This window comes from Haemorhous mexicanus, unplaced genomic scaffold (assembly GCF_027477595.1).
Source record: "Haemorhous mexicanus isolate bHaeMex1 unplaced genomic scaffold, bHaeMex1.pri scaffold_242_ctg1, whole genome shotgun sequence".
Taxonomy (NCBI): domain Eukaryota; kingdom Metazoa; phylum Chordata; class Aves; order Passeriformes; family Fringillidae; genus Haemorhous; species Haemorhous mexicanus.
The window spans coordinates 1-27,754 of record NW_026776069.1 but is presented as its reverse complement, the minus strand read 5'-3'; the positions used below and the strand labels follow the sequence as shown (position 1 = coordinate 27,754).

Sequence of the window (27,754 nt, the reverse complement as noted above, 5' to 3'; positions counted from 1 at the left end):
CCCCCAAATCCCCCCAAAAAGCCCCCCAAGCCCCCCACTCACGGGCGTTGCTGTCGGCCAGGCTGTTGAGGCTGCTGGAGATGTCACGCCGCCGGAACAGACAAACCACCTTGGCCTCCACGTTGCCATTGGCCGTCTGGGGAGGGGGCACAGGGGGTCAGGGGGGCTCTCTGGGCTTGGGGACCCTCCCCCAGAAACAGGGGCACCCCCAGGAACGGGGTGGGGAGGGGGTCTCACCTTGTTGAGCTCCTCGATGCGCCGCACCAGGTAGGGGTTGCTGGAGGAGTTCTCGAAGTAGACGTAGTCTGGGGAAAAAGGGGAGACAAAAATGAGGGGGGGGCGTGAGGGGAAGCCCCCTCCCCAAAATTCCTTTCCCTTAAATGTGGCAGAGTTCCTCTTTTTTCTTTCCAAAACCACAAAAAATTTGAGGGGAGGTTTCACAGCCAGATGTGGGAGTGGGGGGGGTTGTTATCCCAGAGGACCCCCCCCATTTTTCCCCCCATTACAAACCTGGGGTCCCCCCCCAGCACAGACCCTCCCCTCACGGATAGGGGGGCAGGACTCTTCCCCCCAAAATTAGGGGTTTCCCCTTGGTTTCCCCTCATCCAAGGCCCCCCTTTTCCCTTTGGATTTTTGGGGGGGGGGGATCTCCCACTCCACGCCTCAGGATTTGGGGTTCCCCCCACCATGGACCCCTCAAGGGACCCTCCTCATTTCTGGGACCTCCTTCTCCTCACAGACCCCCAATTCCCCTCACAAACACCCCAAATCCCCTCAAGGACCCCTTAACTCCCTCACGGGACCCTTTCTTTTTAGGGACCCCCCCCAGAATCCCCTCACGGGACGCCCCCATTTCCGGGACCCCGTAAATTCCCGCACGGGACCTCTCCCCCCCCGTTACTGCTTCACAAGACACCCCCGCTGTTCCCGGGACCCCCAAATTCCCTCACAAAACCCTCTCCCCCTTTCCGGGACCCCCAAATCCCCTCACAGACCCCCCCCCTTTTCCGCTGTGGGACCCCCACTCCCCTCATGGCTCCCCCTTTCCGGGACCCCTCACGGACCACCCTCAACCCCTCACGGACACCCCCCAAATCCCCTCACGGCCCTTCCCGCGCCTCACGGAACCCTCAAATCCCCTCTCAGACCCTCCCCCGCTTTGCGGGACCCCCCAAATCCCCTCAGGCACCCCCCCCTCCCGGGCCCCTCAGGGTCCTCCTGGCCGTCCCTCCTGGCGGCCCGCGACCCCCGGCCCGCTCACCGCCGACGCGGTACATGTTGGCCGCCATGGCCGCTCGCTCGGCCGCGCTACCCCCGGGCCCGGCCCCGGCCGCGCTTCATCGCCGCTCCCGCCGCCTCCGCGCCGGCACGGCCGGTTCGGAGCCCTTCGGGCACCTCCGGAGAGGCTTCGGGCTCCCCCGGAGACGTTCGGCAACCTCCGGCAAGGCCTTTCGGGCACCTCCGGAGAGGGTTTGGGCACCTCCGGAGACGCTCGGGTATTGCCGGATTAGTTCGGGCACCTCCGGCACGGCTTCGGCGCCGCCTCGGGCGCTTCCGGAGCGAACTCGTCACTTTTCGGCCCGCCTTCGGGAAAGCCTCGGCTCGGCCTCGGCTCTCTCCGGCACTCCTCGGCTCAACCTCGGCTCTTTCCGTAGAGGCGCTCGGCGAGTTCCGCCAGAACCGGAAAGGCGCCGAGGGCGGCGAGGAGGAAGAACCCGCGGCGCTTCCGGGAAGCGGCGGCGATTCCGGGGCGCGGAGAGGAAACGGCGGGGCCCTACCCTGACCCCAAGGCTTTTATTGACGCCTCTCACAGTGCAGCGCGAAAAAAACGCGGCCGGGGAGGAAGGCTTTAACCGACCCCGGAGCCGCTCTTTGGTCCCAGGAAGGAAGGGGAAAAGGGAAGAGGAGGAGGAAGCAGCGAGGAAGAGGAAGAGGAGGCGCGGGGCCTCAGCCGCTGTCGCCGCCGGGCAGCACGCGCCACTGGAAGACGCTGGTGTCCTTCCCGCCCAGCGACACCAGGTGCCCGTCGTCGTGCGTGAAGCGCACGTTGGTCACGTGGCTGCCGTGCCCGCCGTACACGTGACTGGGAGCCTGTGAGGGAAGGGGGGGGAAACACGTGAGGGAGTGGTCACGTGGTCTCACACCCACACACAGAGCCACGCCCACCTCAAACTGGGGGACCCCGCCCCCCCCCCGAAATTGGGGTCTGGACCCCCCAGTATCCCGAAATTGGGGTCTAGACCCCCCAAAATCCCAAAATTGGGGTGTGGGACCCCCCAAAATCCCAGAATTGGAGTGTGGGACCCCCCCCAAAATTGGGGGTCTGGACCCCCAATACTCCAAAATTTGTGTCTGGACTCTCCCGATCCTCCCCAAATTGGGGTCTGGACCCCACCCTGATCCCCCAAAACACTCAGCCTGTGGGTCTGGAGACCCCTGACCTCCAAATTGGGCTCTGGGACCCCCCAAATCAGGGGCTGGGACCCCCAAATTGGGGTCTGGGACCCTTCCCCAGCCCCCCAGGACCCCCAGAGCCCCGTGCCCACCTTGGGCCGGGCACAGGGGTACTGGAACAGGTGAACCTTGCACAACCAGGACCCTCCTGCCCCCCAAACTGGGGTCTGGGACCCCCCAAATCAGGGGCTGGGACCCCCAAATTGGGGTGTGGGACCCTTGCCCAGCCCCCCCAGGACCCCCAGAGCCCCGTGCCCACCTTGGGCCGGGCACAGGGGTACTGGAACAGGTGAACCTTGCAGAAGTCGTCGGCCACGGCCACCACGCGCTCGTGGTGCGAGCGGCACAGGGAGTTGATGTCGGTGCCGTCGGAGCCATCCGGCCACACCCCTGTGACACAGAGGGGAGGGGGTTCACTTCAGGGGGACCCCCAAACCCCCCGGGCACCCCCCCAAGCCCCCAGACCCACCGAAGACGTGGAAGCCCAGCACGCAGGTGTAGGAGGCCCACTCCCGGTCCCGGCTCTCGAAGCGGTTCCGCAGCAGTTTGCAGCCCCCGGCCACGTCCCCTGCGGGGGGAGACCCCCAAATTTGGGGTTGGGGGGTGGGAGAGATTCACCCCGAATTTGGGGGAGGGGGAGGCAGTGGAATGCCTTCAGAATTTGGGGAGGTGGGCAGAGAAAGGCACCCAAAATTTGGGGAGGGGCAGGGAAAGTGAGACCCCCCCCCCCCCCCAAAAAAAAGATATGGGGAGGAGGAATCAGTGAGACCCCAAAATTTGGGAGGTTCCAGGGGGGGGTAAGGGGGTCCTGGCAGGGTCAGGGGGGTCCTGGAAGGATCAGGAGGGTCCTGGAAGGATCAGGAAGGTCCTGGCAGGGTCAGGAGGGTACTGGAAGGATCAGGAAGGTCCTGGCAGGGTCAGGAGGGTCCTGGCAGGGTCAGGGGGGTCCTGGAAGGATCAGGGGGGTCCTGGCAGGGTCAGGAGGGTCCTGGCAGGGTCAGGGGGGTCCTGGCACAGTCAGGCAGGTCCTGGCAGGATCAGGAGAGTCCTGGCACAGTCAGGCAGGTCCTGGCAGGGTCAGGAGGGTCCTGGCACAGTCAGGCAGGTCCTGGCATGGTCAGGCAGGTCCTGGCAGGGTCAGGGGGTCTTGGAAGGGTCAGGAAGGTCCCAGGGGGGTCCTGGAAGGATCAGGAGAGTCCTGGCACAGTCAGGCAGGTCCTGGCAGGGTCAGGAAGGTCCTGGCAGGGTCAGGGGGTCCTGGAAGGGTCAGGAAGGTCCTGGAAGGGTCAGGGGGTTCCCCCCCCAGCTCTGGGGGGTCCTGGCAGGGTCAGGAGGGTCCTGGCAGGGTCAGGAGGGTCCTGGCAGGGTCAGGCAGGTCCTGGCAGGGTTAGGGGGGTCTTGGCAGGGTCAAGCAGGTCCTGGCAGGGTCAGGCAGGTCCTGGCAGGATCAGGGTGTCCCGTCAGCCCCGGGGGAGCCCCCCAAGCCCCCAGACTCACAGTAGAGGATCTCATAGTCCCCCGAGTTGGACATGATGAACCGCCCGTCCTTGGACCAGTCCAGGTGGGTGATGAAACTGGAGTGACCCTGGGGGCGGCGGGGGGGGTCAGGGAGGGTCCGGGGGGGTTTGGGGACCCTCGGGGGACCCCCCCGAGCCCCCCAGAGCCCCCAGGCTCACCGTGCAGCGGCCGAAGCGGCTGAACTTGCGGCCGCCCTCGGCCACGCTGTAGATGTAAATGAAATTGTCGTGGGAGCCGATGGCCAGGAAGGTCCCGTCTGAAATGGGGGGGGTCGGGGGGTCACAGACTGGGGGGCTGGGGGGGGTCAGGGGGGGTCGGGGGGGTCACAGAGACTGGGGGGGCTTGGGGGGGTCAGGGGGGGTCGGGGGGGTCACAGAGACTGGGGGGGCTGGGGGGGGTCAGGGGGGTCACACAGACTGGGGGGACTTCGGGGGGGGCAGGGGGGGTCTCACACTCTGGGGGGGTCAGGGGGGTCAGGGGGGGTCACACACACTGGGATGTCGGGGGGGTCACACACTGGGGGGGTCAGGGCCAATTTGGGGACAGTCTGGGGCACTCAGGGACACTTAGGGACAGTTGGGGACAGCTGGGGACACTCTGGGACACTTAGGGACAGTTGGGGACACTGTGGGACACTCTGGGGACACTCAGGGACACTTTGGGGACACTCTGGGACACTTTGGGGACACTGTGGGACACTCAGGGACAGTTGGGGACACTCTGGGGACACTTTGGGGACACTGGGACAGTTGGGGACACCTGGGGACACTCTGGGACACTCTAGGGACACTTTGGGACAGTTGGGGACACCTGGGGACACCCTGGGGACACCCTGGGGACACTTTGGGACACTCTAGGGACACCCTGGGGACACTGGGGGACACCCTGGGGACACTCTGGGACACCCTGGGGACACCCTGGGGACACTTTGGGACACGGTGGCTCGGGGGACGGGCGGGCTCACCCGGGCTGAAGCGAACCACCGAGAGCTGCTCGTTGCCATCAGAGCCCCCGGCCAGGAGCTGCCGCGTGCCCGTGTCCAGCACCAGCCACCTGGGGACAGGGGACAGCAGGGGGACACAGGGGACAGGACAGGGGACAGGGGGACACAGAGGGACAGGGGACAGCAGGGACAGGGGACAGGGGGACACAGAGGGACAGGGGACAGCAGGGACAGGGGACAGGACAGGGGGACGGGGGGACACAGGGGACAGGACAGGGGGACACAGGGGACAGGACAGGGGACAGGGGGACAGGGGACAGGGGGACACAGGGGGACAGGGGGACACGGGACAGAGGGACAGCAGGGACAGGGGGACAGGGGGACACGGGACGGGGGACAGTGGACAGAGGGACAGGGGACAGGACAGAGGGACAGGGGAACAGGACAGGAGGACAGGGGAATACAGGGGACAGGGGGACATTGGAGGGACAGGGGGACACAGGGGACAGGGGGACACCAGGGACAGGACAGGGGGACATTGGAGGGACAGGGGGACACAGGGGACAGGGGGACACCAGGGACAGGACAGGGGGACATTGGAGGGACAGGGGGACACGGGGGACAGAGGGACAGCAGGGACAGGACAGGGGGGACACAGGGGACAGGACAGGGGGACATTGGGGACAGGACATGGAGGGACAGGGGACACAGGGGGACATGGGGGACAGCAGGACATGTACACCAGGACAGGGACGACAGCAGGACACAGGGACATGGCAGGAGATGGGGACAGCAGGACAAGGGGACACGGGGGGGACGGGACAGGGGGGACATGGGGGACCATGGGCACTGTCCCCCCCCTGTGTCCCCCTGTCCCCCCCCTGTGCCCCCCATGTCCCCCTGTCCCCCCCATGTCCCCCTGTCCCCCCTGTCCCCCCCCATGTCCCCCATGTCCCCATGTCCCCCCTGTCCCCCAATGTCCCTCTGTCCCCCCCATGTCCCCCCATGTCCCCCCGTGCCCCCCATGTCCCCCATGTCCCCGTGTCCCCCCCATGTCCCCCTGTCCCCCCATGTCCCCCTGTCCCCCCCATGTCCCCCTGTCCCCCTGTCCCCGCCATGTCCCCATGTCCCCCTGTCCCCCCCTGTCCCCCCGTCCCGCTGTCACTCACCGCCCGGTCAGCAGCCCCACGGCCACCACGTGTCCCCCGGGGTGGAAGTCAGCGCACAGCCCGGTGTCCTGGGGGTGGGGAGGGGTCACGGGGGGGGGACAAGGGACCCCGGGACCCCCCAGAGCCCCCCCAAACCCCCTGCACCCCAAACCAGGCTCCTGCGCCCCCAGCCCCAATTCAGGGGTCCCCAGCCCGGGTGTGCTCCTGGCCCCTTGTCCCCAGAGACCCCCCTGACCCCCCAAACCCCCCCAGATCTCACCCCTGACCCCCCCCGGGGTGTCCCCCTCCCCAAATTGGGGGGTCCCAGCCCACCTCCAGCGCCAGGCTCCAGCCAGGGGTGACCCTGGGCCCTTGTCCCCACACCCTGTACCCCCACTACAGACCCCAAACCCCCCCAAACTCCCCCTAAACCCCCTAAACCTCACCCCTGACCCCCTCCCCTGCCGCCCCCTCCCCAAATTGGGGGGTCCCAGCCCACCTCCAGCGCCAGGCTCCAGCCAGGGCATGCTCCCAACCATCCCCAGCCCTTTTGTACCCCCATTAAAGACCCCAAACCCCCCTAAACCCCCCAAATCTCACCCCTGACCCCCCCCGGGGTGTCCCCCTCCCCAAATTGGGGGGTCCCAGCCCACCTCCAGCGCCAGGCTCCAGGCCAGGGCATGCTCCCAACCATCCCCAGCCCTTTTGTACCCCCATTAAAGACCCCAAACCTCCCCAAAACCCCCCCAAATCTCACCCCTGACCCCCTCCCCTGCCGCCCCCTCCCCAAATTGGGGGGTCCCAGCCCACCTCCAGCGCCAGGCTCCAGGCCAGCGCGTGCTCCCAACCCTGCTGTACCCCCATTACAGACCCCAAACCCCCCAAAACCACCCCAAACCTCACCCCTGACCCCCTCCCCTGCCGCCCCCTCCCCAAACTGGGGGGTCCCAGCCCACCTCCAGCGCCAGGCTCCAGGCCAGCGCGTGCTCCCGCCCGTCCCACAGGCAGAGCTGCCGGTCGTGGCCGCAGGTGAGGAAGCGGCAGCAGCTGGGGTGGGTGGCCAGACCCCAAACCTCGTCCGTGTGACCCTGGGGAGGGGTCCGGGGGAGGGGTCAGCGCCCCGTGCCCACCCCAGGGACCCCCCCAGCCCCCCCCAAATCCCACCTGGACGATGGGGGTGAAGCCGGAGCCCAGCGTGCCCCGGAGCAGCGCGTTCCGCGTGGTCCCCACCAGCAGCTCCTCGCCGGGACCCTCCGCGATGGTGCGGACGGCGCCGAAGCTCTCGGGGAGCTGGGGACCCCAAAAGAACCCCAAATACCCCCTCAGAACCATCCCAAGGGCTTGGGGAGCTGGGGGACCCCAAAAACAACCCCAAATATCCCCTTAGAACCATCCCAAGGGCTTAGGGAGCTGGGGGACCCCAAAACCAACCCCAAAAACCCCATCAGAACCACCCGAAGCTCTTGGGGAGCTGGGGGACCCCAAAACAAACCCTCAAAACCACCCAAAGCTCTTGGGGAGCTGGGGACCCCAAAAGAACCCCAAAAATCCCCTCAGAACCACCCGAGGGCTTGGGGTGCTGGGGGACCCCAAAAGAACCCCAAATACCCCCTCAGAACCACCCAAAGCTCTCGGGGAGCTGGGGGACCCCAAAAGAACCCCAAATACCCCCTCAGAACCATCCCAAGGGCTTGGGGAGCTGGGGACCCCAAAAGAACCCCAAAAAAAACCTCAGAACCACCCGAAGCTCTCGGGGAGCTGGGGACCCCAAAAAAACCCCAAATACCCCCTCAGAACCACCCGAAGGGCTTGGGGAGCTGGGAGACCCCAAAACAACCCCCCAATACCCCCTCAGAACCACCCAAAGCTCTCGGGGTGCTGGGGACCCCAAAACAACCCCAAATACCCCCTCAGAACCACCCAAAGCTCTCGGGGTGCTGGGGACCCCAAAAGAACCCCAAAAATCCCCTCAGAACCACCCGAAGCTCTCGGGGAGCTGGGGACCCCAAAAACAACCCCAAATATCCCCTTAGAACCATCCCAAGGCTCTCGGGGAGCTGGGGACCCCAAAAACAACCCCAAATATCCCCTTAGAACCATCCCAAGGCTCTCGGGGAGCTGGGGGACCCCAAAACAACCCCCCAATACCCCCTCAGAACCACCCAAAGGAGATTTTTAGGGCACTCAAAGAGATTTTTGGCTCCCCGGGGATATTTTTAGGGCACTGAGGGAGATTTATTTTGGGATCCCCGGGCTCTTTTTGGAGTCCCTAAAGGAGATTTTGGGGCACCAGGGGAGGTTTCGGGGGTTTTTTGGGGGGCTCTGCCCACCTCGAGCTCGTGCAGCAGCTCCAGGCTGGGGCTCCAGCTGAGCAGCCTGCGGTCCTTCCCTCCCCCGCTCAGCACGGTCCCGTCGCGGCGGCGGCAGAGCGCGAACACGCTGCCCTCGTGGGCCCGCGTCTGCTGCCCGATCTGGTACATCTCTGGGGGGGCTGGGTCAGCCCGAAACACCCCAAATCCACCCCAAAACCAGCCCCAGAATAGCCCAAATTCACCTCATAAACAGCCTCCAAAAACAGCCCCAAATCCATCCCAAGGAACAGCCTCAAAATACCCCAAATCCACCCCAAAAACAGCCCCAGAATAGCCCAAATTCACCTCATAAACAGCCTCCCAAAACAGCCCCAAATCCACCCCAAAAACCGCCCCCAAAACCAGCCCCAAATCCACCCCAAAAAACAGCCCCAAAATACCCCAAATTCACCCCAAAACCAGCCCCAAATCCACCCCTAAAACAGCCTCCAAAAACAGCCCCAAATCCACCCCAAAACCAGCCCCAGAATACCCCAAATTCACCCCAAAAACAACCCCAAAAACAACTCCAAATCCGCCCCCAAAATACCCCAAATCCACCCCAAAACCAGCCACAGAATACCCCAAATTCACCTCAAAACCAGCCCCCAAAAATAACCCCAAATCCACTCCAAAAACAGCCCCAAAACCAGCCCCAAATCCATCCCAAAAACAGCCCCAAATCCACCCCTAAAACCTGCCCCAAAATACCCCAAATCCACCCCAAAAAACAGCCACCAAATATCCCAAATCCATCCCAAAAACAGCCCCAAATCCCCCCCAAAACAGCCCCAAATCCACCCCAAAAAACAGCACTAAAATACCCCAAATCCACCCCAAAACCAGCCCCAGAATAGCCCAAATTCACCTCATAAACAGCCTCCAAAACCAGCCCCAAATCCACTCCAAAAACAGCCCCAGAATAGCCCAAATTCACCTCATAAACAGCCCCCAAAACCAGCCCCAAATCCACCCCAAAAAACAGCCCCAAAATACCCCAAATCCACCCCAAAACCAGCCCCAGAATAGCCCACATACAACCCAAAAACAGCCTCCAAAAACAGCCCAAAATCCATCCCAAGGAACAGCCTCAAAATACCCCAAATCCACCCCAAAAACAGCCCCCAAAACCAGCCCCAAATCCACTCCAAAATCAGCCCTAGAATAGCCCAAATTCACCCCAAAAACAGCCCCCAAAAACAGCCCCAAATCCACCCCTAAAACCTGCCCCAAAATACCCCAAATCCACCCCAAACCTGCCCCAAAATACCCCAAATCCACCCCAAACCCAGCCCCAAAATACCTCAAATCCACCTCAAAAACAACCCCCAAAACCAGCCCCAAATCCGCCCCCAAAACAGCCCCAAATCCACCCTAAAACCTGCCCCAAAACACCCCAAATCCACCTCAAAACCACCTCAGATTCCCCCAAATCCCCCAAAACCCTCAAACCCCACCCTAAACCCCCTCAAATCCCCCAAACCCCATCCCAAACCCCCCAAACCCCACCCCAAATCCCCCAAACCCCACACCAAATCCCCCAAATCCCCCAAATCCCCCAAGCCCCACCTTTGCCCCCCTTGCCCGGCGTGCGGGTCCAGGTGAGGATGTTCCCCTCCGAGTCCCCGGTCAGCAGCGCCCCGGCCGCGTCGAAGATGAAGCACTGGATGAACTTGGGCTTCTTGTACTTCTGGAATTGGGGTGAGGGGCTCAGCCACCCCAAAGCCACCCCAAAAGCCCACCCTGAAAACCCCAAAGCACCCCAAAAACCCCTGATCCCCACAAAGCCACCCTGAAAACCCCAAACCACCCCAAAACCAGCTCCCAGAAACCCCTAAATCCCCACAAAACCAACCCCAAACCCACCCTGGAAACCCAAATGCCCCAAACCCCAAATCCCCTGACCCCGAAGATGCCAAAACCCCAAACAACCCCAAATCCCCCAATCCTGACCCCAAATATCCCGTGTTTCTTGGTGAGCGCGCCGCCGCTCCAGGTGCAGATCCCCAAACCCCAAACCCCAATCCCAAACCCCCAGACCCCAAATGACCCCAAACCCCAAACCCCAGCCCCAGAGGTGCCCAAATCCCCCAGTCCCACCCCAAATATCCCGTGTTTCTTGGTGAGCGCGCTGCCGCTCCAGGTGCAGATCCCCAAACCCCAATTCCAAACCCTGAATGACCCCAAACCCCAATTCCAAACCCCAAACCCCCAGACCCCAAATGACCCCAAACCCCGATCCCAGAGGTGCCCAAATCCCCCAATCCCCCAATCCCGAAGATGCCGTGTTTCTTGGTGAGCGCGCCGCCGCTCCAGGTCCAGATCCCCAAACCCCAAGTCCAAACCCCAAACCCCCAGACCCCAAATGACCCCAAACCCCAATCCCAAACCCCAAATGACCCCAAACCCCAATCCCAAACCCCAAATGACCCCAAACCCCGATCCCAAAGTGCCCAAATCCCCCAATCCCACCCCGAAGATGCCGTGTTTCTTGGTGAGCGCGCCGCCGCTCCAGGTGCAGATCCCCAAACCCCAAACCCAAACCCCAAACCCAAACCCTAAACCCCAAATGACCCCAAACCCCAATCCCAAACCCCAAATGACCCCAAACCCCAATTCCAAACCCCAAACCCCGATCCCAAAGGTGCCCAAATCCCCCAGTCCCACCCCAAATATCCCGTGTTTCTTGGTGAGCGCGCCGCCGCTCCAGGTCCAGATCCCCAAACCCCAATTCCAAACCCCCAGACCCTGAATGACCCCAAACCCCAAACCCCCAGACCCCAAATGACCCCAAACCCCAAACCCAGAGGTGCCCAAATCCCCCAATCCCACCCCAAATATCCCGTGTTTCTTGGTGAGCGCGCCGCCGCTCCAGGTCCAGATCCCCAAACCCAAACCTCAAACCCTGAATAACCCCAAACCCCAAACCCAACCCCAAACCCCCAAACCCCAAATGACCCCAAATGACCCCAACCCCGATCCCAAAGTGCCCAAATCCCCCAGTCCCACCCCGAAGATGCCGTGTTTCTTGTTGAGCGCGCCGCCGCTCCAGGTGCAGATCCCCAAACCCAAACCTCAAACCCTGAATGACCCCAAACCCCAAACCCCCAGACCCCAAATGACCCCAAACCCCAAACCCCAATCCCAAAGTGCCCAAATCCCCCAGTCCCACCCCAAATATCCCGTGTTTCTTGGTGAGCGCGCCGCCACTCCAGGTCCAGATCCCCAAACCCAAACCCCAACCCCAAACCCCAAACGATCCCAAACCCCCAGACCCTGAATGACCCCAAACCCCAACCCCAAACCCCAAACGATCCCAAACCCCCAAACCCCAAATGACCCCAAACCCCGATCCCAAAGTGCCCAAATCCCCCAGTCCCACCCCAAAGATGCCGTGTTTCTTGGTGAGCGCGCCGCCGCTCCAGGTCCAGATCCCCAAACCCAAACCCCAACCCCAAACTCCAAACGACCCCAAACCCCAAACCCCAAATGACCCCAAACCCCAAACCCAAACCCCAAATGACCCCAAACCCCAAACCCAATCCCAAAGGTGCCCAAATCCCCCAATCCCATCCCGAAGATGCCGTGTTTCTTGGTGAGCGCGCCGCCGCTCCAGGTGCAGATCCCCAAACCCAAACCCCAAACCCCAAACAACCCCAAACCCCAAACCCCCAATCCCAAACCCCAAATGACCCCAAACCCAATCCCAAAGTGCCCAAATCCCCCAGTCCCGACCCCAAATATCCCGTGTTTCTTGGTGAGCGCGCCGCCGCTCCAGGTGCAGATCCCCAAACCCCAAACCCCAAACGATCCCAAACCCCCAGACCCTGAATGACCCCAAACCCCAAACCCCAAACCCCAACCCCAAACCCCCAGACCCTGAATGACCCCAAACCCCAAACCCCAAACCCCAATCCCAAAGTGCCCAAATCCCCCAGTCCCACCCCAAAGATGCCGTGTTTCTTGGTGAGCGCGCCGCCACTCCAGGTCCAGATCCCCAAACCCAAACCCCAACCCCAAACCCCAAACGATCCCAAACCCCCAGACCCTGAATGACCCCAAACCCCAACCCCAAACCCCAAACGATCCCAAACCCCCAAACCCCAAATGACCCCAAACCCCGATCCCAAAGTGCCCAAATCCCCCAGTCCCACCCCAAAGATGCCGTGTTTCTTGGTGAGCGCGCCGCCGCTCCAGGTCCAGATCCCCAAACCCAAACCCCAACCCCAAACTCCAAACGACCCCAAACCCCAAACCCCAAATGACCCCAAACCCCAAACCCAAACCCCAAATGACCCCAAACCCCAAACCCAATCCCAAAGGTGCCCAAATCCCCCAATCCCATCCCGAAGATGCCGTGTTTCTTGGTGAGCGCGCCGCCGCTCCAGGTGCAGATCCCCAAACCCAAACCCCAAACCCCAAACAACCCCAAACCCCAAACCCCCAATCCCAAACCCCAAATGACCCCAAACCCAATCCCAAAGTGCCCAAATCCCCCAGTCCCGACCCCAAATATCCCGTGTTTCTTGGTGAGCGCGCCGCCGCTCCAGGTGCAGATCCCCAAACCCCAAACCCCAAACGATCCCAAACCCCCAGACCCTGAATGACCCCAAACCCCAAACCCCAAACCCCAACCCCAAACCCCCAGACCCTGAATGACCCCAAACCCCAAACCCCAAACCCCAAACCCCAATCCCAAAGTGCCCAAATCCCCCAGTCCCACCCCAAAGATGCCGTGTTTCTTGGTGAGCGCGCCGCCACTCCAGGTCCAGATCCCCAAACCCCAATTCCAAACCCCAAACCCCCAGACCCTGAATGACCCCAAACCCCAATCCCAAACCCCAAATGACCCCAAACCCCAAACCCCAATCCCAAAGGTGCCCAAATCCCCCAGTCCCACCCCGAAGATGCCGTGTTTCTTGGTGAGCGCGCCGCCGCTCCAGGTCCAGATCCCCAAACCCAAACCCTGAACAACCCCAAACCCCAAACCCCAAACCCAAACCCCAAATGACCCCAAATGACCCCAAACCCCGATCCCAAAGGTGCCCAAATCCCCCAGTCCCACCCCGAAGATGCCGTGTTTCTTGGTGAGCGCGCCGCCGCTCCAGGTGCAGATCCCCAAACCCCAATTCCAAACCCCCAGACCCCAAATGACCCCAAACCCCAAACCCAAACCCCCAGACCCTGAATGATCCCAAACCCCAACCCCAAAACCCAAATGACCCCAACCCCGATCCCAAACCCCAAATCCCCCAGTCCCACCCCGAAGATCCCGTGTTTCTTGGTGAGCGCGCCGCCGCTCCAGGTGCAGATCCCCAAACCCAAACCCCAAATGACCCCAAACCCCAAACCCCGATCCCAAACCCCAAATGACCCCGAATGACCCCAAACCCCGATCCCAAACCCCAAATCCCCCAGTCCCGACCCCAAATATCCCGTGTTTCTTGGTGAGCGCGCCGCCGCTCCAGGTCCAGAAGAAGACGTGCGATTTGCCGCTGCTGACGATGGCGCTGCTGTCGCGGGGGTTGAACTCCACGGTCAGCACGGACTCGTTGGTGCTCTGGGGGTTTGGGGTTTTTGGGTGTGGGGGATTTGGGGTTTGGGGTTTGGGTTTGGGGTTTGGGGTGGGGGGATTTGGGGTTGGGGTTTGGGGTGTGGGGTGTGGGGTTTGGGCTTTGGGGTTTGGGGTTTGGGTTTGGGGGGTTTGGGTTTGGGGGTTTGGGTTTGGGTTTGGGGTTTTTGGGTGTGGGGTTGGGGGATTTGGGGTTTGGGATTTGGGGTTTGGGGGTTTGGGGTTTTGGGGTTTGGGGGTTTGGGTTTGGGTTTGGGGGTTTGGGGTTTGGGGTTCGGGGGATTTGGGGTTTGGGATTTGGGGTTTGGGTTTGGGGTTTGGGGTTTTGGGGTGGGGGGTTTGGGGTTTGGGGTTTGGGGGTTTTGGGGGTTTGGGTTTGGGGTTTGGGGTTTGGGGTTTGGGGTTTGGGTTTGGGGTTTGGGTTTGGGGTTTGGGGTTTTGGGGTGGGGGGTTTGGGGGATTTGGGGTTTGGGGTTTGGGGGATTTGGGGGTTTGGGGTTTTGGGGGGTTGGGATGGGGGGATTTGGGGTTTGGGATTTGGGTTTGGGGTTTGGGGTTTGGGGTTTTGGGGTTTGGGGTGGGGGGATTTGGGGGGCTTTAAGGGTTTGGGGTTTTGGGGGAGTTTTTGGGGTGGGGTTTGGGGTTTTGGGGGTAGGGGTTTGGGGTTTTAGGGGTTTGGGGTGGGTTTTGGTGTTTTTGGGGGAGTTTTTGGGGTGGGTTTGGGGTTTTGGGGACTTTTTGGGGTGGGTTTGGGGTTTTTGGGGTGGGTTTGGGGTTTTGGGGGAGTTTTTGGGGTGGGGTTTGGGGTTTGGGGGGAGTTTTTGGGGTGGGGTTTGGGGTTTTTGGGGTAGGGGTTTGGGGTTTTAGGCGTTTGGCGTGGGTTTTGGGGGAGTTTTTGGGGTGGGTTTGGTGTTTTGGGGGTAGGGCTTTGAGGTTTTAGGGTTTTGGGGTGGGTTTGGGGTTTTTTTGGGGTGGGTTCCGGGGGTCCCACCTTGACCTCGGCCTGCTTGGTGCCGCGGGCGCAGTCCCACACCGACATCATGTGCTCGTTGGAGTCATCGACCACGCACAGGAACGCGCCCTGGTCCTGGCCCCCAAAAACCCCAAATCCCCCAAAAGGGCTCAGGGAAACCCCAAATCCCCCCAAAAAGGGCTCAGGGAAACCCCAAATCCCCCCAAAAAGGGCTCAGGGAAACCCCAAAATTCCCAAAAAGGGCTCAGGGAAACCCCAAATCCCCCCAAAAAGGGCTCAGGGAAACCCCAAATCCCCCCAAAAAGGGCTCAGGGAAACCCCAAATCCCCCAAAAGGGCTCAGGGAAACCTCAAAATTCCCAAAAAGGGCTCAGGGAAACCCCAAACCCCCCAAAAAGGGCTCAGGGAAACCCCAAATCCCCCAAAAAGGGCTCAGGGAGACAAGGGCACCCCAAAAAACCCCAAATCCCCCCCAAAAAGGGCTCAGGGAAACCCAAAACCCCCCCAAAAGGGCTCAGGGACACAGGGCACCCCAAAAAACCCCAAATCCCCCAAAAAGGGCTCAGGGAAACCCCAAAATTCCCAAAAAGGGCTCAGGGACACAGGGCACCCCAAAAAACCCCAAACCCCCCAAAAAGGGCTCAGGGAAACCCCAAATCCCCCAAAAAGGGCTCAGGGAAACAAGGGCACCCCAAAAAACCCCAAATCCCCCAAAAGGGCTCAGGGAAACCCCAAATCCCCCCCAAAAGGGCTCAGGAGGACAGGGCACCCCAAAAAACCCCAAATCCCCCAAAAAGGGCTCAGGGAGACAAGGGCACCCCAAAAAACCCCAAATCCCCCCCAAAAAGGGCTCAGGGAAACCCCAAATCCCCCCCAAAAGGGCTCAGGGACACAGGGCACCCCAAAAAACCCCAAATCCCCCCCAAAAGGGCTCAGGGAAACCCCAAATCCCCCCCAAAAGGGCTCAGGGAAACAAGGGCACCCCAAAAAACCCCAAATCCCCCAAAAAGGGCTCAGGGAAACCCCAAATCACCCCAAAAGGGCTCAGGAGGACAGGGCACCCCAAAAAACCCCAAATCCCCCAAAAAGGGCTCAGGGAAACCCCAAAATTCCCAAAAAGGGCTCAGGGAGACAGGGCACCCCAAAAAACCCCAAATCCCCCCCAAAAGGGCTCAGGGAAACAAGGGCACCCCAAAAAACCCCAAATTCCCCAAAAAGGGCTCAGGAAGACAAGGGAACCCCAAAAAACCCCAAATCCCCCCAAAAAGGGCTCAGGGAAACCCCAAATCCCCCCAAAAGGGCTCAGGGAAACCCCAAATCCCCCCCAAAAGGGCTCAGGGAGACAGGGCACCCCAAAAAACCCCAAATCCCCCAAAAAGGGCTCAGGGAAATCCCAAAATTCCCAAAAAGGGCTCAGGGAGACAGGGCACCCCAAAAAACCCCAAATCCCCCCAAAAAGGGCTCAGGAAGACAAGGCACCCCAAAAAAACCCAAATCCCCCAAAAAGGGCTCAGGGAAACCCCAAAATTCCCAAAAAGGGCTCAGGGACACAGGGCACCCCAAAAAACCCCAAATCCCCCCAAAAGGGCTCAGGGAAACAAGGGCACCCCAAAAAACCCCAAATTCCCCAAAAAGGGCTCAGGGAGACAAGGCACCCCAAAAAAACCCAAATTCCCCAAAAAGGGCTCAGGGAGACAGGGCACCCCAAAAAACCCCAAATCCCCCCAAAAAGGGCTCAGGGAAACCCCAAAATTCCCAAAAAGGGCTCAGGAAGACAAGGGCACCCCAAAAAACCCCAAATTCCCCCCGCCAGGTGTTTTTTGGGGTCCCAGATTTTTTTTTTTTTTTTTTTTTTGAGGGGTTTTGGGGTTTTTGGGGTGTCTGGGGATGGTTTGGGGAGATTTTTTGGGGGGCTTTTTTTGGGGGGTTTTGAGGGGTATTTTGGGGTGTTTTAGGCGTATTTGAGGTGGTTTTGGGGTGTTTCAGGGGTATTTTGGGGGTATTTAGGGTTTTTTGGGGTATTTAGGGGTATTATAGGGGTGGTTACGGGATGTTTTTGGGGTGGTTTTGGGGTTTTTGGGGTATTTAGGATCACTCACAGCAGTGGAGAAGGCCAGCGAGCCCCAGCACTGGGGTTTTGGGGTGTTTTTGGGGTTTTTGGGGCATTTTTGGGGTTTTTGGGATATTTTTTGGGGTGTTTTTGGGATATTTTGGGGCGTTTTTGGGGTGTTTTTGGGGTGTTTAGGATCACTCACAGCAGTGGAGAAGGCCCCGAGCCCCAGCACTGGGGTTTTGGGGATGTTTTGGGATATTTAGGGGTGTGTTTGGGATGTTTTTGGGGTATTTTTGCACTCACAGCAGTGGAGAAGGCCAGCGAGCCCCGGCACTGGGGTTTTGGGGATATTTTGGGATATTTTGGGGTATTTTTGGGGTGTTTTTGGGGTGTTTTTGGGGTGTTTTTGGCACTCACAGCAGTGGAGAAGGCCAGCGAGCCCCAGCACTGGGGTTTTGGGGATGTTTTGGGATATTTTGGGATATTTTGGGATATTTTGGGGTGTTTAGGATCACTCACAGCAGTGGAGAAGGCCAGCGAGCCCCAGCACTGGGGTTTTGGGGATGTTTTGGGATATTTTAGGTGTTTTTGGGGTGTTTTTGGGGTGTTTTGGGGTGTTTAGGATCACTCACAGCAGTGGAGAAGGCCAGCGAGCCCCGGCACTGGGGTTTTGGGGATGTTTTAGGGTTTTTGGGGTGGTTTTGGGATATTTTAGGTGTTTTTGGGGTGTTTTTGGGGTGTTTAGGATCACTCACAGCAGTGGAGAAGGCCAGCGAGCCCCAGCACTGGGGTTTTGGGGATGTTTTGGGATATTTTAGGGGTTTTTGGGGTATTTTTGGGGTGTTTAGGATCACTCACAGCAGTGGAGAAGGCCCCAAGCCCTGGCACTGGGGTTTTGGGGATATGTTGGGATATTTTGGGGTGTTTTTGGGATGTTTTTGCACTCACAGCAGTGGAGAAGGCCCCAAGCCCTGGCACTGGGGTTTTGGGGATATTTTGGGATATTTTAGGTGTTTTTGGGATGTTTTTGGCACTCACAGCAGTGGAGAAGGCCAGCGAGCCCCGGCACTGGGGTTTTGGGGATGTTTTGGGATATTTTAGGTGTTTTTGGGGTGTTTTTGGGGTGTTTGGGGCACTCACAGCAGTGGAGAAGGCCAGCGAGCCCCAGCACTGGGGTTTTTGGGGATATTTTGGGATATTTTGGGATATTTTAGGGGGTTTTGGGGTGTTTTTGGGGTTTTTGGGATGTTTTTGGGGTTTTTGGGGTGTTTTTGCACTCACAGCAGTGGAGAAGGCCCCGAGCCATGGCACTGGGGTTTTGGGGATGTTTTGGGATATTTTGGGGGTTTTGGGGTGTTTTTGGGGTTTTGGGGGTGTTTTTGGGGTTTTTGGGATGTTTTAGGGTGTTTCTGGGGTGTTTTTGGGGTTTTGGGGGTATTTAGGATCACTCACAGCAGTGGAGAAGGCCAGCGAGCCCCGGCACTGGGGTTTTGGGGTGTTTTTGGGATATTTTAGGTGTTTTTAGGGTATTTTTGCAGTCACAGCAGTGGAGAAGGCCAGCGAGCCCCGGCACTGGGGTTTTGGGATATTTTGGGGTTTTTTGGGTGTTTTTGGGGTGTTTTTGGGGGTATTTTTGCACTCACAGCAGTGGAGAAGGCCAGCGAGCCCTGGCACTGGGGTTTTGGGGATATTTTGGGGGTTTTGGGGTGGTTTTGGGATATTTTGGGGTGTTTTTGGGATGTTTTTGGGGTTTTTGGGATGTTTTTGCACTCACAGCAGTGGAGAAGGCCAGCAAGCCCCGGCACTGGGGTTTTGGGGATATTTTGGGATATTTTAGGTGTTTTTGGGGTTTTTGGGGTATTCAGGATCACTCACAGCAGTGGAGAAGGCCAGCGAGCCCCGGCACTGGGGTTTTTGGGATATTTTGGGGTATTTTAGGTGTTTTTGGGGTGTTTTTGGGGTGTTTTTGGCACTCACAGCAGTGGAGAAGGCCCCGAGCCCCGGCACTGGGGTTTTGGGGATGTTTTGGGATATTTTGGGGTATTTTTGGGGTATTTTAGGTGTTTTTGGCACTCACAGCAGTGGAGAAGGCCAGCGAGCCCACGCCGCGCTCGAAGGAGCCGAGGCCGATCTGCTGCAGCGTCTGGAGCGTGGCCGAGTCCCAGATGTGCACGATGGGCGCCAGGGGCTGCGGGTGCGGGGCAGTTTGGGGCTTTTTGGGGATTTTTGGGGCATTTTGGGGCAATTTGGGGCATTTTGGGGCATTCTAGGGAGGGGTTTGGGGCATTTTGGGGGATTTTAGGGGATTTTTGGGGGATTTTAGGGGATTTTGGGGGGGATTTTGGGGGATTTTAGGGGATTTTTGGGGGGATTTTGGGGGATTTTGGGGTTTCACATCATGGTGGGCAGGGGGTTGGGGCCCTCTCCCTGTCCCCAGGATGTCACCAAGGTCCCAGGTGTGTCCCCAAGGTCCCAGGGGTGTCCCCAAGGTGTCCCCAGCAGTGTCCCCAAGGTGTCCCCAGGTGTGTCCCCAAGGTGTCCCCAATGTCCCCAAGGTGTCCCCAGGGGTGTCCCCAAGGTTCCAGGCTGTCCCCAAGGTGTCCCCAAGGTGTCTCCAATGTCCCCAGGGTGTCCCCAAGGTCCCAGGGGTGTCCCCAAGGTGTCCCCAATGTCCCCAAGGTGTCCCCAGGGGTGTCCCCAAAGTTCCAGGTGTGTCCCCAAGGTTCCAGGCTGTCCCCAAGGTGTCCCAAGGTGTCCCCAGGGGTGTCCCCAAGGTGTCCCCAAGGTTCCAGGCTGTCCCCAAGGTGTCCCCAGGGGTGTCCCCAAGGTGTCCCCAAGGTTCCAGGCTGTCCCCAAGGTGTCTCCAATGTCCCCAAGGTGTCCCCAAGGTCCCAGGTGTGTCCCCAAGATGTCCCCAGGGGTGTCCCCAAGGTTCCAGGCTGTCCCCAATGTGTCCCCAAGGTGTCCCCAAGGTCCCCAAGGTGTCCCTAAGGTGTCCCCAGGGCTGTCCCCAAGGTGTCCCCAAGGTCCCAGGTGTGTCCCCAAGGTGTCCCCAGCTGTCCCCACCTTGCCATCCTTGTCCACTCCGGCTGCCTGTCCCGTGGCCACGCGGAGCCGGTCGGGGTGCACGGCCAGGCTGGGGGACAGAGGGACAGGGAGGGACAGAGGGACAGGGGAGGGGACAGAGGGACAGGGAGGGACAGGGAGGGACAGAGGGACAGGGGAGGGGACAGAGGGAGGGGACAGAGGGACACGGGGAGGGACAGAGGGACAGGGAGGGACAGAGGGACACGGGGAGGGACAGAGGGACACGGGGAGGACAGAGGGACATGGGAGGGACAGAGGGACATGGGAGGGACAGAGGGACATGGGGGGGACAGAGGGACAGGGAGGGACAGAGGGACACGGGGGGGGGACAGAGGGACAGAGGGACAGGGAGGGACAGAGGGACACGGGGGGGGGACAGAGGGACAGAGGGACAGGGAGGGACAGAGGGACACAGGGGGGACAGAGGGACAGGGAGGGACAGAGGGACACGGGGAGGGACAGAGGGACAGAGGGACAGGGAGGGACAGAGGGACAGGGGAGGGGACAGAGGGACATGGGGAGGGACAGAGGGACAGGGAGGGGACAGAGGGACACAGGGGGGACAGAGGGACATGGGGAGGGACAGAGGGACAGGGAGGGGACAGAGGGACATGGGGAGGGACAGAGGGACACAGAAGGGACACGGGGTGGGAAATAAATTTGTAGAGAATTCCTGAAGTTCCCCCCGAGGGGATTTTGGGGTTTTTGGGGGGATTTGAGTTTATTTAGGATGATTTTGGGATGATTTGGGATGATTTGGGGTCCCTCAGCAGCAGACACAGTCCTGTGGCACAGGCGGGGACACGGGGGGCTGTACAGGGCTGGTTCTAACGGGGTTTTTTGGGTTATTTAGGGATGATTTTGGGTTTTTTTTGGGTTATTTAGGATTATTTAGGATGATTTAGGGGTCCCTCACCATCTGACACAGTCCTGTGGCACACGCAGGGACACGGGGGCTGTGCAGGGCTGTTTCTAACGGGGTTTTTTGGGTTATTTAGGATGATTTAGGATGATTTAGGATTATTTAGGGTTATTTTAGGTCCCTCACCATCTGACACAGTCGCTGTGGCGCAGGCAGTGGCGCTGGCTGTACAGGGGGTGTATGGGGCTGTACAGGGCTGTTTCTAACGGGGTTTTTTGGGGGATTTAGGATGAATTTGGGGTTATTTAAGATGATTTGGGGTTATTTAGGGGTCCCTCACCATCTGACACAGTTGCTGTGGCGCAGGTAGTGGCGCTGGCTGTACAGGGCTGTACAGGGCTGTTTCTAACGGGGATTTTTGGGGGTTTTTTGGGTTATTTAGGATGATTTAGGATGATTTGGGGTTATTTAGGATGATTTAGGATGATTTAGGGGTCCCTCACCATCTGACGCAGTCGCTGTGGCGCAGGTAGTGACACAGGGGCTGTACAGGGCTGTACAGGGCTGTTTCTCTAACGGGGATTTTTGGGTTATTTAGGATGATTTGGGATTATTTAGGATGATTTGGGGTTATTTAGGATGATTTGGGGTTATTTAGGATGATTTGGGGTTATTTTAGGTCCCTCACCAGCGGACGCAGTCGCTGTGGCGCAGGTAGTGGTGCTGGCTGTACGGGGCTGTACAGGGCTGTTTCTAACGGGGGTTTTTTTGGGATTTGGGGTTATTTAGGGTTATTTAGGATGATTTGGGGGTCCCTCACCACCTGACGCAGTCGCTGTGGCGCAGGCAGTGGCGCTGGCTGTACGGGGGCTGTACAGGGCTGTTTCTAACGGGGTTTTTTGGGGGATTTGATTTGGGGTTATTTTAGGTCCCTCACCATCTGACACAGTCGCTGTGGCGCAGGTAGTGGCGCTGGCTGTACAGGGCTGTTTCTAACGGGGTTTTTTGGGGGTTTTAGGATGATTAGGATGATTTGGGGTTATTTAGGATGATTTAGGGGTCCCCTCACCAGCGGACGCAGTCGCTGTGGCGCAGGTAGTGGCGCTGGCTGTATGGGGCACTACAGGGCTGTTTCTAACTGGGTTTTTTGGGTTATTTAGGATGATTTTGGGGTTATTTAGGGTTATTTAGGATGATTTTGGGGTTATTTAGGATGATTTAGGATGATTTAGGGGTCCCTCACCATCTGACACAGTCGCTGTGGCGCAGGCAAGTGCGCTGGCTGTACAGGGCTGTACAGGGCTGTTTCTAACGGGTTTTTTTTTGGGATTTGGGGTTATTTAGGATGATTTGGGGTTATTTAGGATGATTTAGGGGTCCCTCACCACCTGACGCAGTCGCTGTGGCGCAGGCAGTGGCGCTGGCTGTACGGGAGGGTGTATGGGGCTGTACAGGGCTGTTTCTAACGGGGTTTTTTTTGGGATTTGGGGTTATTTAGGATTATTTAGGATGATTTGGGGGTCCCTCACCACCTGACGCAGTCGCTGTGGCGCAGGCAGTGGCGCTGGCTGTACGGGAGGTGTACGGGGCTGTACAGGGCTGTTTCTAACGGGGGTTTTTTGGGATTTGGGGTTATTTAGGGTTATTTAGGATGATTTAGGATGATTTAGGGGTCCCTCACCACCTGACGCAGTCGCTGTGGCGCAGGTAGTGGCGCTGGCGCCGCGCCGGCAGCTGCAGCAGCACCACCACGCAGGCGATGAAGTAGACGAGCTCCCCCGAGCCCAGCACGTGCAGGTTGGAGCGAGAGTCCCGGCCCCCGGTACCCGTAACTGGGCTGTCAGGGAGCAAACTGGGCAAACTGGGAGCGCTGGGAGGGAGCTGGGGAGAGCTGGGCAAACTGGAGAGGGCTGGGAGCAAACTGGGCAAACTGGGAGAGAGCTGGGAGCAAACTGGGCAAACTGGGAGAGAGCTGGGAGGGAGCTGGGGAGAGCTGGGCAAACTGGGAGAGGGCTGGGAGCAAACTGGGCAAACTGGGAGAGAGCTGGGAGCAAACTGGGAGGGAGCTGGGAGAGAGCTGGGAGCAAACTGGGCAAACTGGGAGAGAGCTGGGAGGGCTGGGAGAGAGCTGGGAGCAAACTGGGCAAACTGGGAGAGAGCTGGGAGCAAACTGGGAGAGAGCTGGGAGCAAACTGGGAGCACTGGGAGAGAGCTGGGAGCAAACTGGGCAAACTGGGAGGGCTGGGAGAGAGCTGGGAGAGAGCTGGGCAAACTGGGAGAGAACTGGGAGCAAACTGGGAGCGCTGAGAGAGAGCTGGGGGCAAACTGGGAGAGCTGGGGGACAAACTGGGAGCAGTGGGAGGCAAACTGGGAGCACCAGGAACAAATTGGGAACACTGGGAGAAACTGGGAGAGCTGGGAGCAAACTGGGAGCACTGGGAACAAACTGGGAGAGAGCTGGGGGACAAACTGGGAGCACTGGGAGAGAGCTGGGAGCAAACTGGGAGCACTGGGGAGACAAACCCAGAGGAGAGCTGGGAATTTTTGGGCTCTTTCCTGGGAGTTTTGGGGATTTTGGGGGATTTTTGGGGTTTTTGGGGCAGGTTTAGGATCTTTTTGGGGTTTTCAGCAGAGGATACACCCAGTGTCCCAAATCCCCTGGGAATTTGGGATTTTTGGGGCAGTTTTAGGGTTTTTTTTGGGGTTTTCAGCAGAGGATACACCCAGTGTCCCAGATCCCCTGGATTTTTGGGATTTTTGGGGATTTTTGGGGCAGTTTTAGGTCCTTTTTGGGGTTTTCAGCAGAGGATACACCCAGTGTCCTGGATCCCCTGGATGTGGGGATTTTTGGGGATTTTTGGGGCAGTTTTAGGTTCTTTTTGGGGCAGTTTTAGGAATTTTTGGGGTTTCAGCAGAGGATACACCCAGTGTCCCAAATCCCCTGGGATTTTGGGATTTTTGGGGATTTTGGGATTTTTGGGGCAGTTTTAGGGTTTTTTTGGGGCAGTTTTAGGATCTTTTTGGGGTTTCAGCAGAGGATACACCCGGTGTCCCGGATCCCCTGGGAATTTGGGGATTTTTGGGGCAGTTTTAGGGTTTTTTTGGGGCAGTTTTAGGGTTTTTTGGGGGGTTTCAGCAGAGGATACACCCAGTGTCCCGGATCCCCTGGGATTTTTGGGGCAGTTTTGGGGATTTTTGGGGCAGTTTTAGGTTCTTTTTGGGGTTTCAGCAGAGGATACACCCGGTGTCCCGGATCCCCTGGGATTTTTGGGGTTTTGGGGATTTTTAGGGCAGTTTTAGGGTTTTTTTTGGGGTTTCAGCAGAGGATACACCCGGTGTCCCGGATCCCCTGGGATTTGGGATTTTTGGGGCAGTTTTAGGGTTTTTTGGGGCAGTTTTAGGGTTGTTTTCAGCAGAGGATACACCCGGTGTCCCAAATCCCTTGGGATTTTTGGGGCAGTTTTGGGGATTTTTGGGGCAGTTTTAGGGTTGTTTTGGGGCAGTTTTAGGGTTTTTTTGGGGCAGTTTTTGGGGTTTTTTTGGGGCAGTTTTAGGGTTGTTTTGGGGTTTCAGCAGAGGATACACCCAGTCGAGCTGCAGGCGCTCCGGGGGCAGCTCCGCCCGCAGCGGGCCCAGCCCCGAGGGGCACGTACATGGTGATGGGGCGGCCCCGCAGGAACATCTTCACCGACACCCCCTCTGTGGGGACCCCCCAAACCCCGGGGGCACCCCAAAAACACCCGGGTCACCTCGGGGGCACCCCGGAACACCCAGCACCCCCAAAAACCCCCCCAAAGTCACCCCAAAACACCCAGCACCCCAAAAACCCACAGAGTCACCCCAAAAACACCCTGCACCCCAAAAACCCCCAGAGTCACCCCAAAAACACCCGGGGCACCTTGGGGTCACCCCAAACCCCAGCACCCCCAAAAACCCCCCCAAAGTCACCCCAAAACACCAGCACCCCAAAAACCCACAGAGTCACCCCAAAACCCCCGGGGTCACCTCGGGGTCACCCGGAACACCCAGCACCCCCAAAAACCCACAGAGTCACCCCAAAAACACCCAGCACCCCCCCAAAAACCCCCAAAGTCACCCCAAAACCACCGGGGGTCACTCCGAAACACCGGGGTCACCTTGGGGTCACCTCGGGGTCACCCCAACACCCCCAGCACCCCCAAAACCCCCCCAAAGTCACCCCAAAACCCCCCGGGTCACCTAGGGGTCACCCCAAACCCCTGCACCCCCAAAAACCCCCCCAAAGTCACCCCAAAACACCCGGGGTCACCTTGGGGTCACCCCAAACCCCTGCACCCCCAAAAACCCCCCCAAAGTCACCCCCAAAACACCCGGGGTCACCTTGGGGTCACCCCAACACCCCCAGCACCCCAAAACCCCCAGAGTCACCCCAAAACACCCAGCACCCCAAAAACCCCCAAAGTCACCCCAAAAACACCCGGGTCACCTCGGGGTCACCCCGGAACACCCTGGACCCCAAAAACCCACAGAGTCACCCCAAAAAACCCCGGGGGCACCTCGGGGGTCACCCCAGCACCCCAAAAACCCCCCCAAAGTCCCCCCAAAACCCTCCCCGGGCACCCCCCGAGCCTCACCCAGGTTGTAATTCCCACGGCGAGAGGCTGGAAAGGGGAAAAATGGGGAAAAAAGGGGGAAATTGGGGGAAGAGGGGAAAAAGGGGAAAAATTGGGGAAATTGGGGAAAAAAGGGGAAAAAAGGGGGAAAAAGGGGAAAAATTGGGGGGAAAAGGGGAAAAATAGGGGAAAAAAGGGGGAAATTTGGGGTAAAAAGGAGGAAAATTGGGGGGAAATTGGGGAAAAATTGGGGGAAATTGGGGGAAATGGGGAAAAATTGGGGAGAAAAGGGGAAAAATTGGGAAAATTTGGGGGAAAAGGGGAAAAATAGGGGGAAAATGGGGAAAAGGGGAAAAATGGGGAAAAATTGGGGAAAATGGGGGGAAATTGGGGAAAATGGGGGAAAATTGGGGGAAAGGGGAAAAAATTGGGGAAAATTGGAGAAAGGGAAAAAAAGGGGGAAAATTGGGGAAAATTTGGGGGGAATTGGGAAAAAATGGGGGGAAAAGGGGGGAAATTGTGGAAAAATGGGGGAAAATTGGGGAAAAAAGGGGGAAAAGGGGGAAATTGGGGAAAAAGGGGAAAAATTGGGGAAAAGGGGGAAATATTGGGGGAATGGGGAAAAATTGGGGGAAAAGGGGGGAAAAAAGGGGAAAAATTGGGGGAAAATGGGGGAAAATTGGAGGAAAATGGGGAAAAAAGGGGGGAAATTGGGAAAAATGGGGGGAAATTGGGGGAAATGCGTTACAGCCCCCAAACGGCCCCTGAACTCCCCAAAAAAACCCCAAACGAACCCCCAGAATTCTCCAAAGGAATTTCTGAACCCCCAAAATGAAGACGTGGAACCCCAAAAGAAATCCCCCCAAAAAAACCCCAAAAAACCCCAAAAAACCCCAAAAAGTCCAAACTGAGCTCACTGAACCCCCCAAAAAACCCCAAATGAGGCCAAAAAACCCCCAAAATCCAAAGGGAGCCCCCCGAACCCCAAATTTCCCCATCCCCCCACCTGGGCTCAGCGTCGGCTCCTTGGGGCGGCTGCGGGAGAGGAGAGGGGGTTGGGAGGGGGCAGATTTGGGGGGATTTGGGGGGATTTGGGGGGATTTTGGGGTTTTTGGGGGGATTTTGGGGTTTTTGGGGGGATTTGGGGGGATTTTGGGGGGTGCAAGGGGAATTTGGGGTTTTTTTGGGGGGATTTGGGGTTTTGAGAGGAATTTGGGGTTTAGGGGGGATTTGGGGTTTTTTGGGGGGATTTTGGGGTTTTTGGGGGGATTTGGGGTTTTGAGAGGGGATTTGGGGTTTAGGGGGGATTTGGGGTTTTTTGGGGGGATTTTGGGGTTTTTGGGGGATTTGGGGTTTTGAGAGGGGATTTGGGGTTCTGAGGGGAATTTGGGGTTTTGGGGGGGATTTTGGGGTTTTGAGAAGGATTTTGGGGTTTTGGGGGGATTTTGGGGTTTTGAGAAGGATTTTGGGGTTTTTGGGGGGATTTTGGGGTTTTGAGAAGGATTTTGGGGTTTTGGGGGGGATTTGGGGGTGCAAGGGGGAATTTGGGGTTTTTGAGAGGGGATTTGGGGTTTTGAGAGGAAATTTGGGGTTTTTGAGAGGGGATTTTGGGGATTTTGGGGGGATTTGGGGTTTTTGGGGGGATTTTGGGGTTTTGAGGGGGGATTTGGGGTTTTTGAGAGGGGATTTGGGGATTTTGGGGGGATTTGGGGTTTTTGGGGGGATTTTGGTTGGGGTTTTGAGAGGGAATTTGGGGTTTTGAGAGGGGATTTGGGGTTTTGAGAGGGGATTTGGGGTTTTGGGGGGATTTGGGGTTTTTGAGAGGGGATTTGGGGTTTTTGGGGGGGATTTTGGGGTTTTGAGAGTGGATTTTGGGGTTTTGAGAGGGAATTTGGGGTTTTTGGGGGGATTTGGGGTTTTTGAGAGAGGATTTGGGGTTTTTTGGGGGGATTTGGGGTTTTGGGGGGGATTTTGGGGTTTTGGGGGGATTTTGGGGTTTTTGGGGGGATTTGGGGTTTTGAGAGGGGATTTGGGGTTTTTGGGGGGATTTGGGGGTTCTGAGAGGAAATTTTGGGGTTTTGGGGGGATTTTGGGGGGTGCAAGGGGGAATTTGGGGTTTTGAGAGGGGATTTGGGGTTTTTGGGGGATTTGGGGTTTTTGAGAGGGGATTTTGGGGTTTTGAGAGGGGATTTGGGGTTTAGG

At 58.6% G+C, this 27,754-nt stretch overlaps 1 protein-coding gene across 1 annotated transcript; it reads right to left on the bottom strand.

The window, feature by feature from the left end:
• Positions 1-1,760: 1,760 nt before the first annotated feature.
• LOC132323002 (echinoderm microtubule-associated protein-like 3) lies at positions 1,761-24,654 on the bottom strand. The gene is given in 19 exon segments (XM_059837780.1): positions 1,761-2,091; positions 2,714-2,844; positions 2,924-3,022; positions 3,952-4,039; positions 4,131-4,228; positions 4,937-5,025; positions 6,085-6,152; positions 7,020-7,151; positions 7,228-7,353; positions 8,394-8,545; positions 9,984-10,104; positions 13,840-13,974; positions 14,978-15,073; positions 19,089-19,199; positions 20,078-20,147; positions 22,642-22,778; positions 22,780-22,792; positions 24,544-24,585; positions 24,587-24,654. Coding segments are annotated over 19 exon segments (1,908 nt in total). The 5' UTR covers positions 24,643-24,654; the 3' UTR covers positions 1,761-1,947.
• Positions 24,655-27,754: the final 3,100 nt, after the last annotated feature.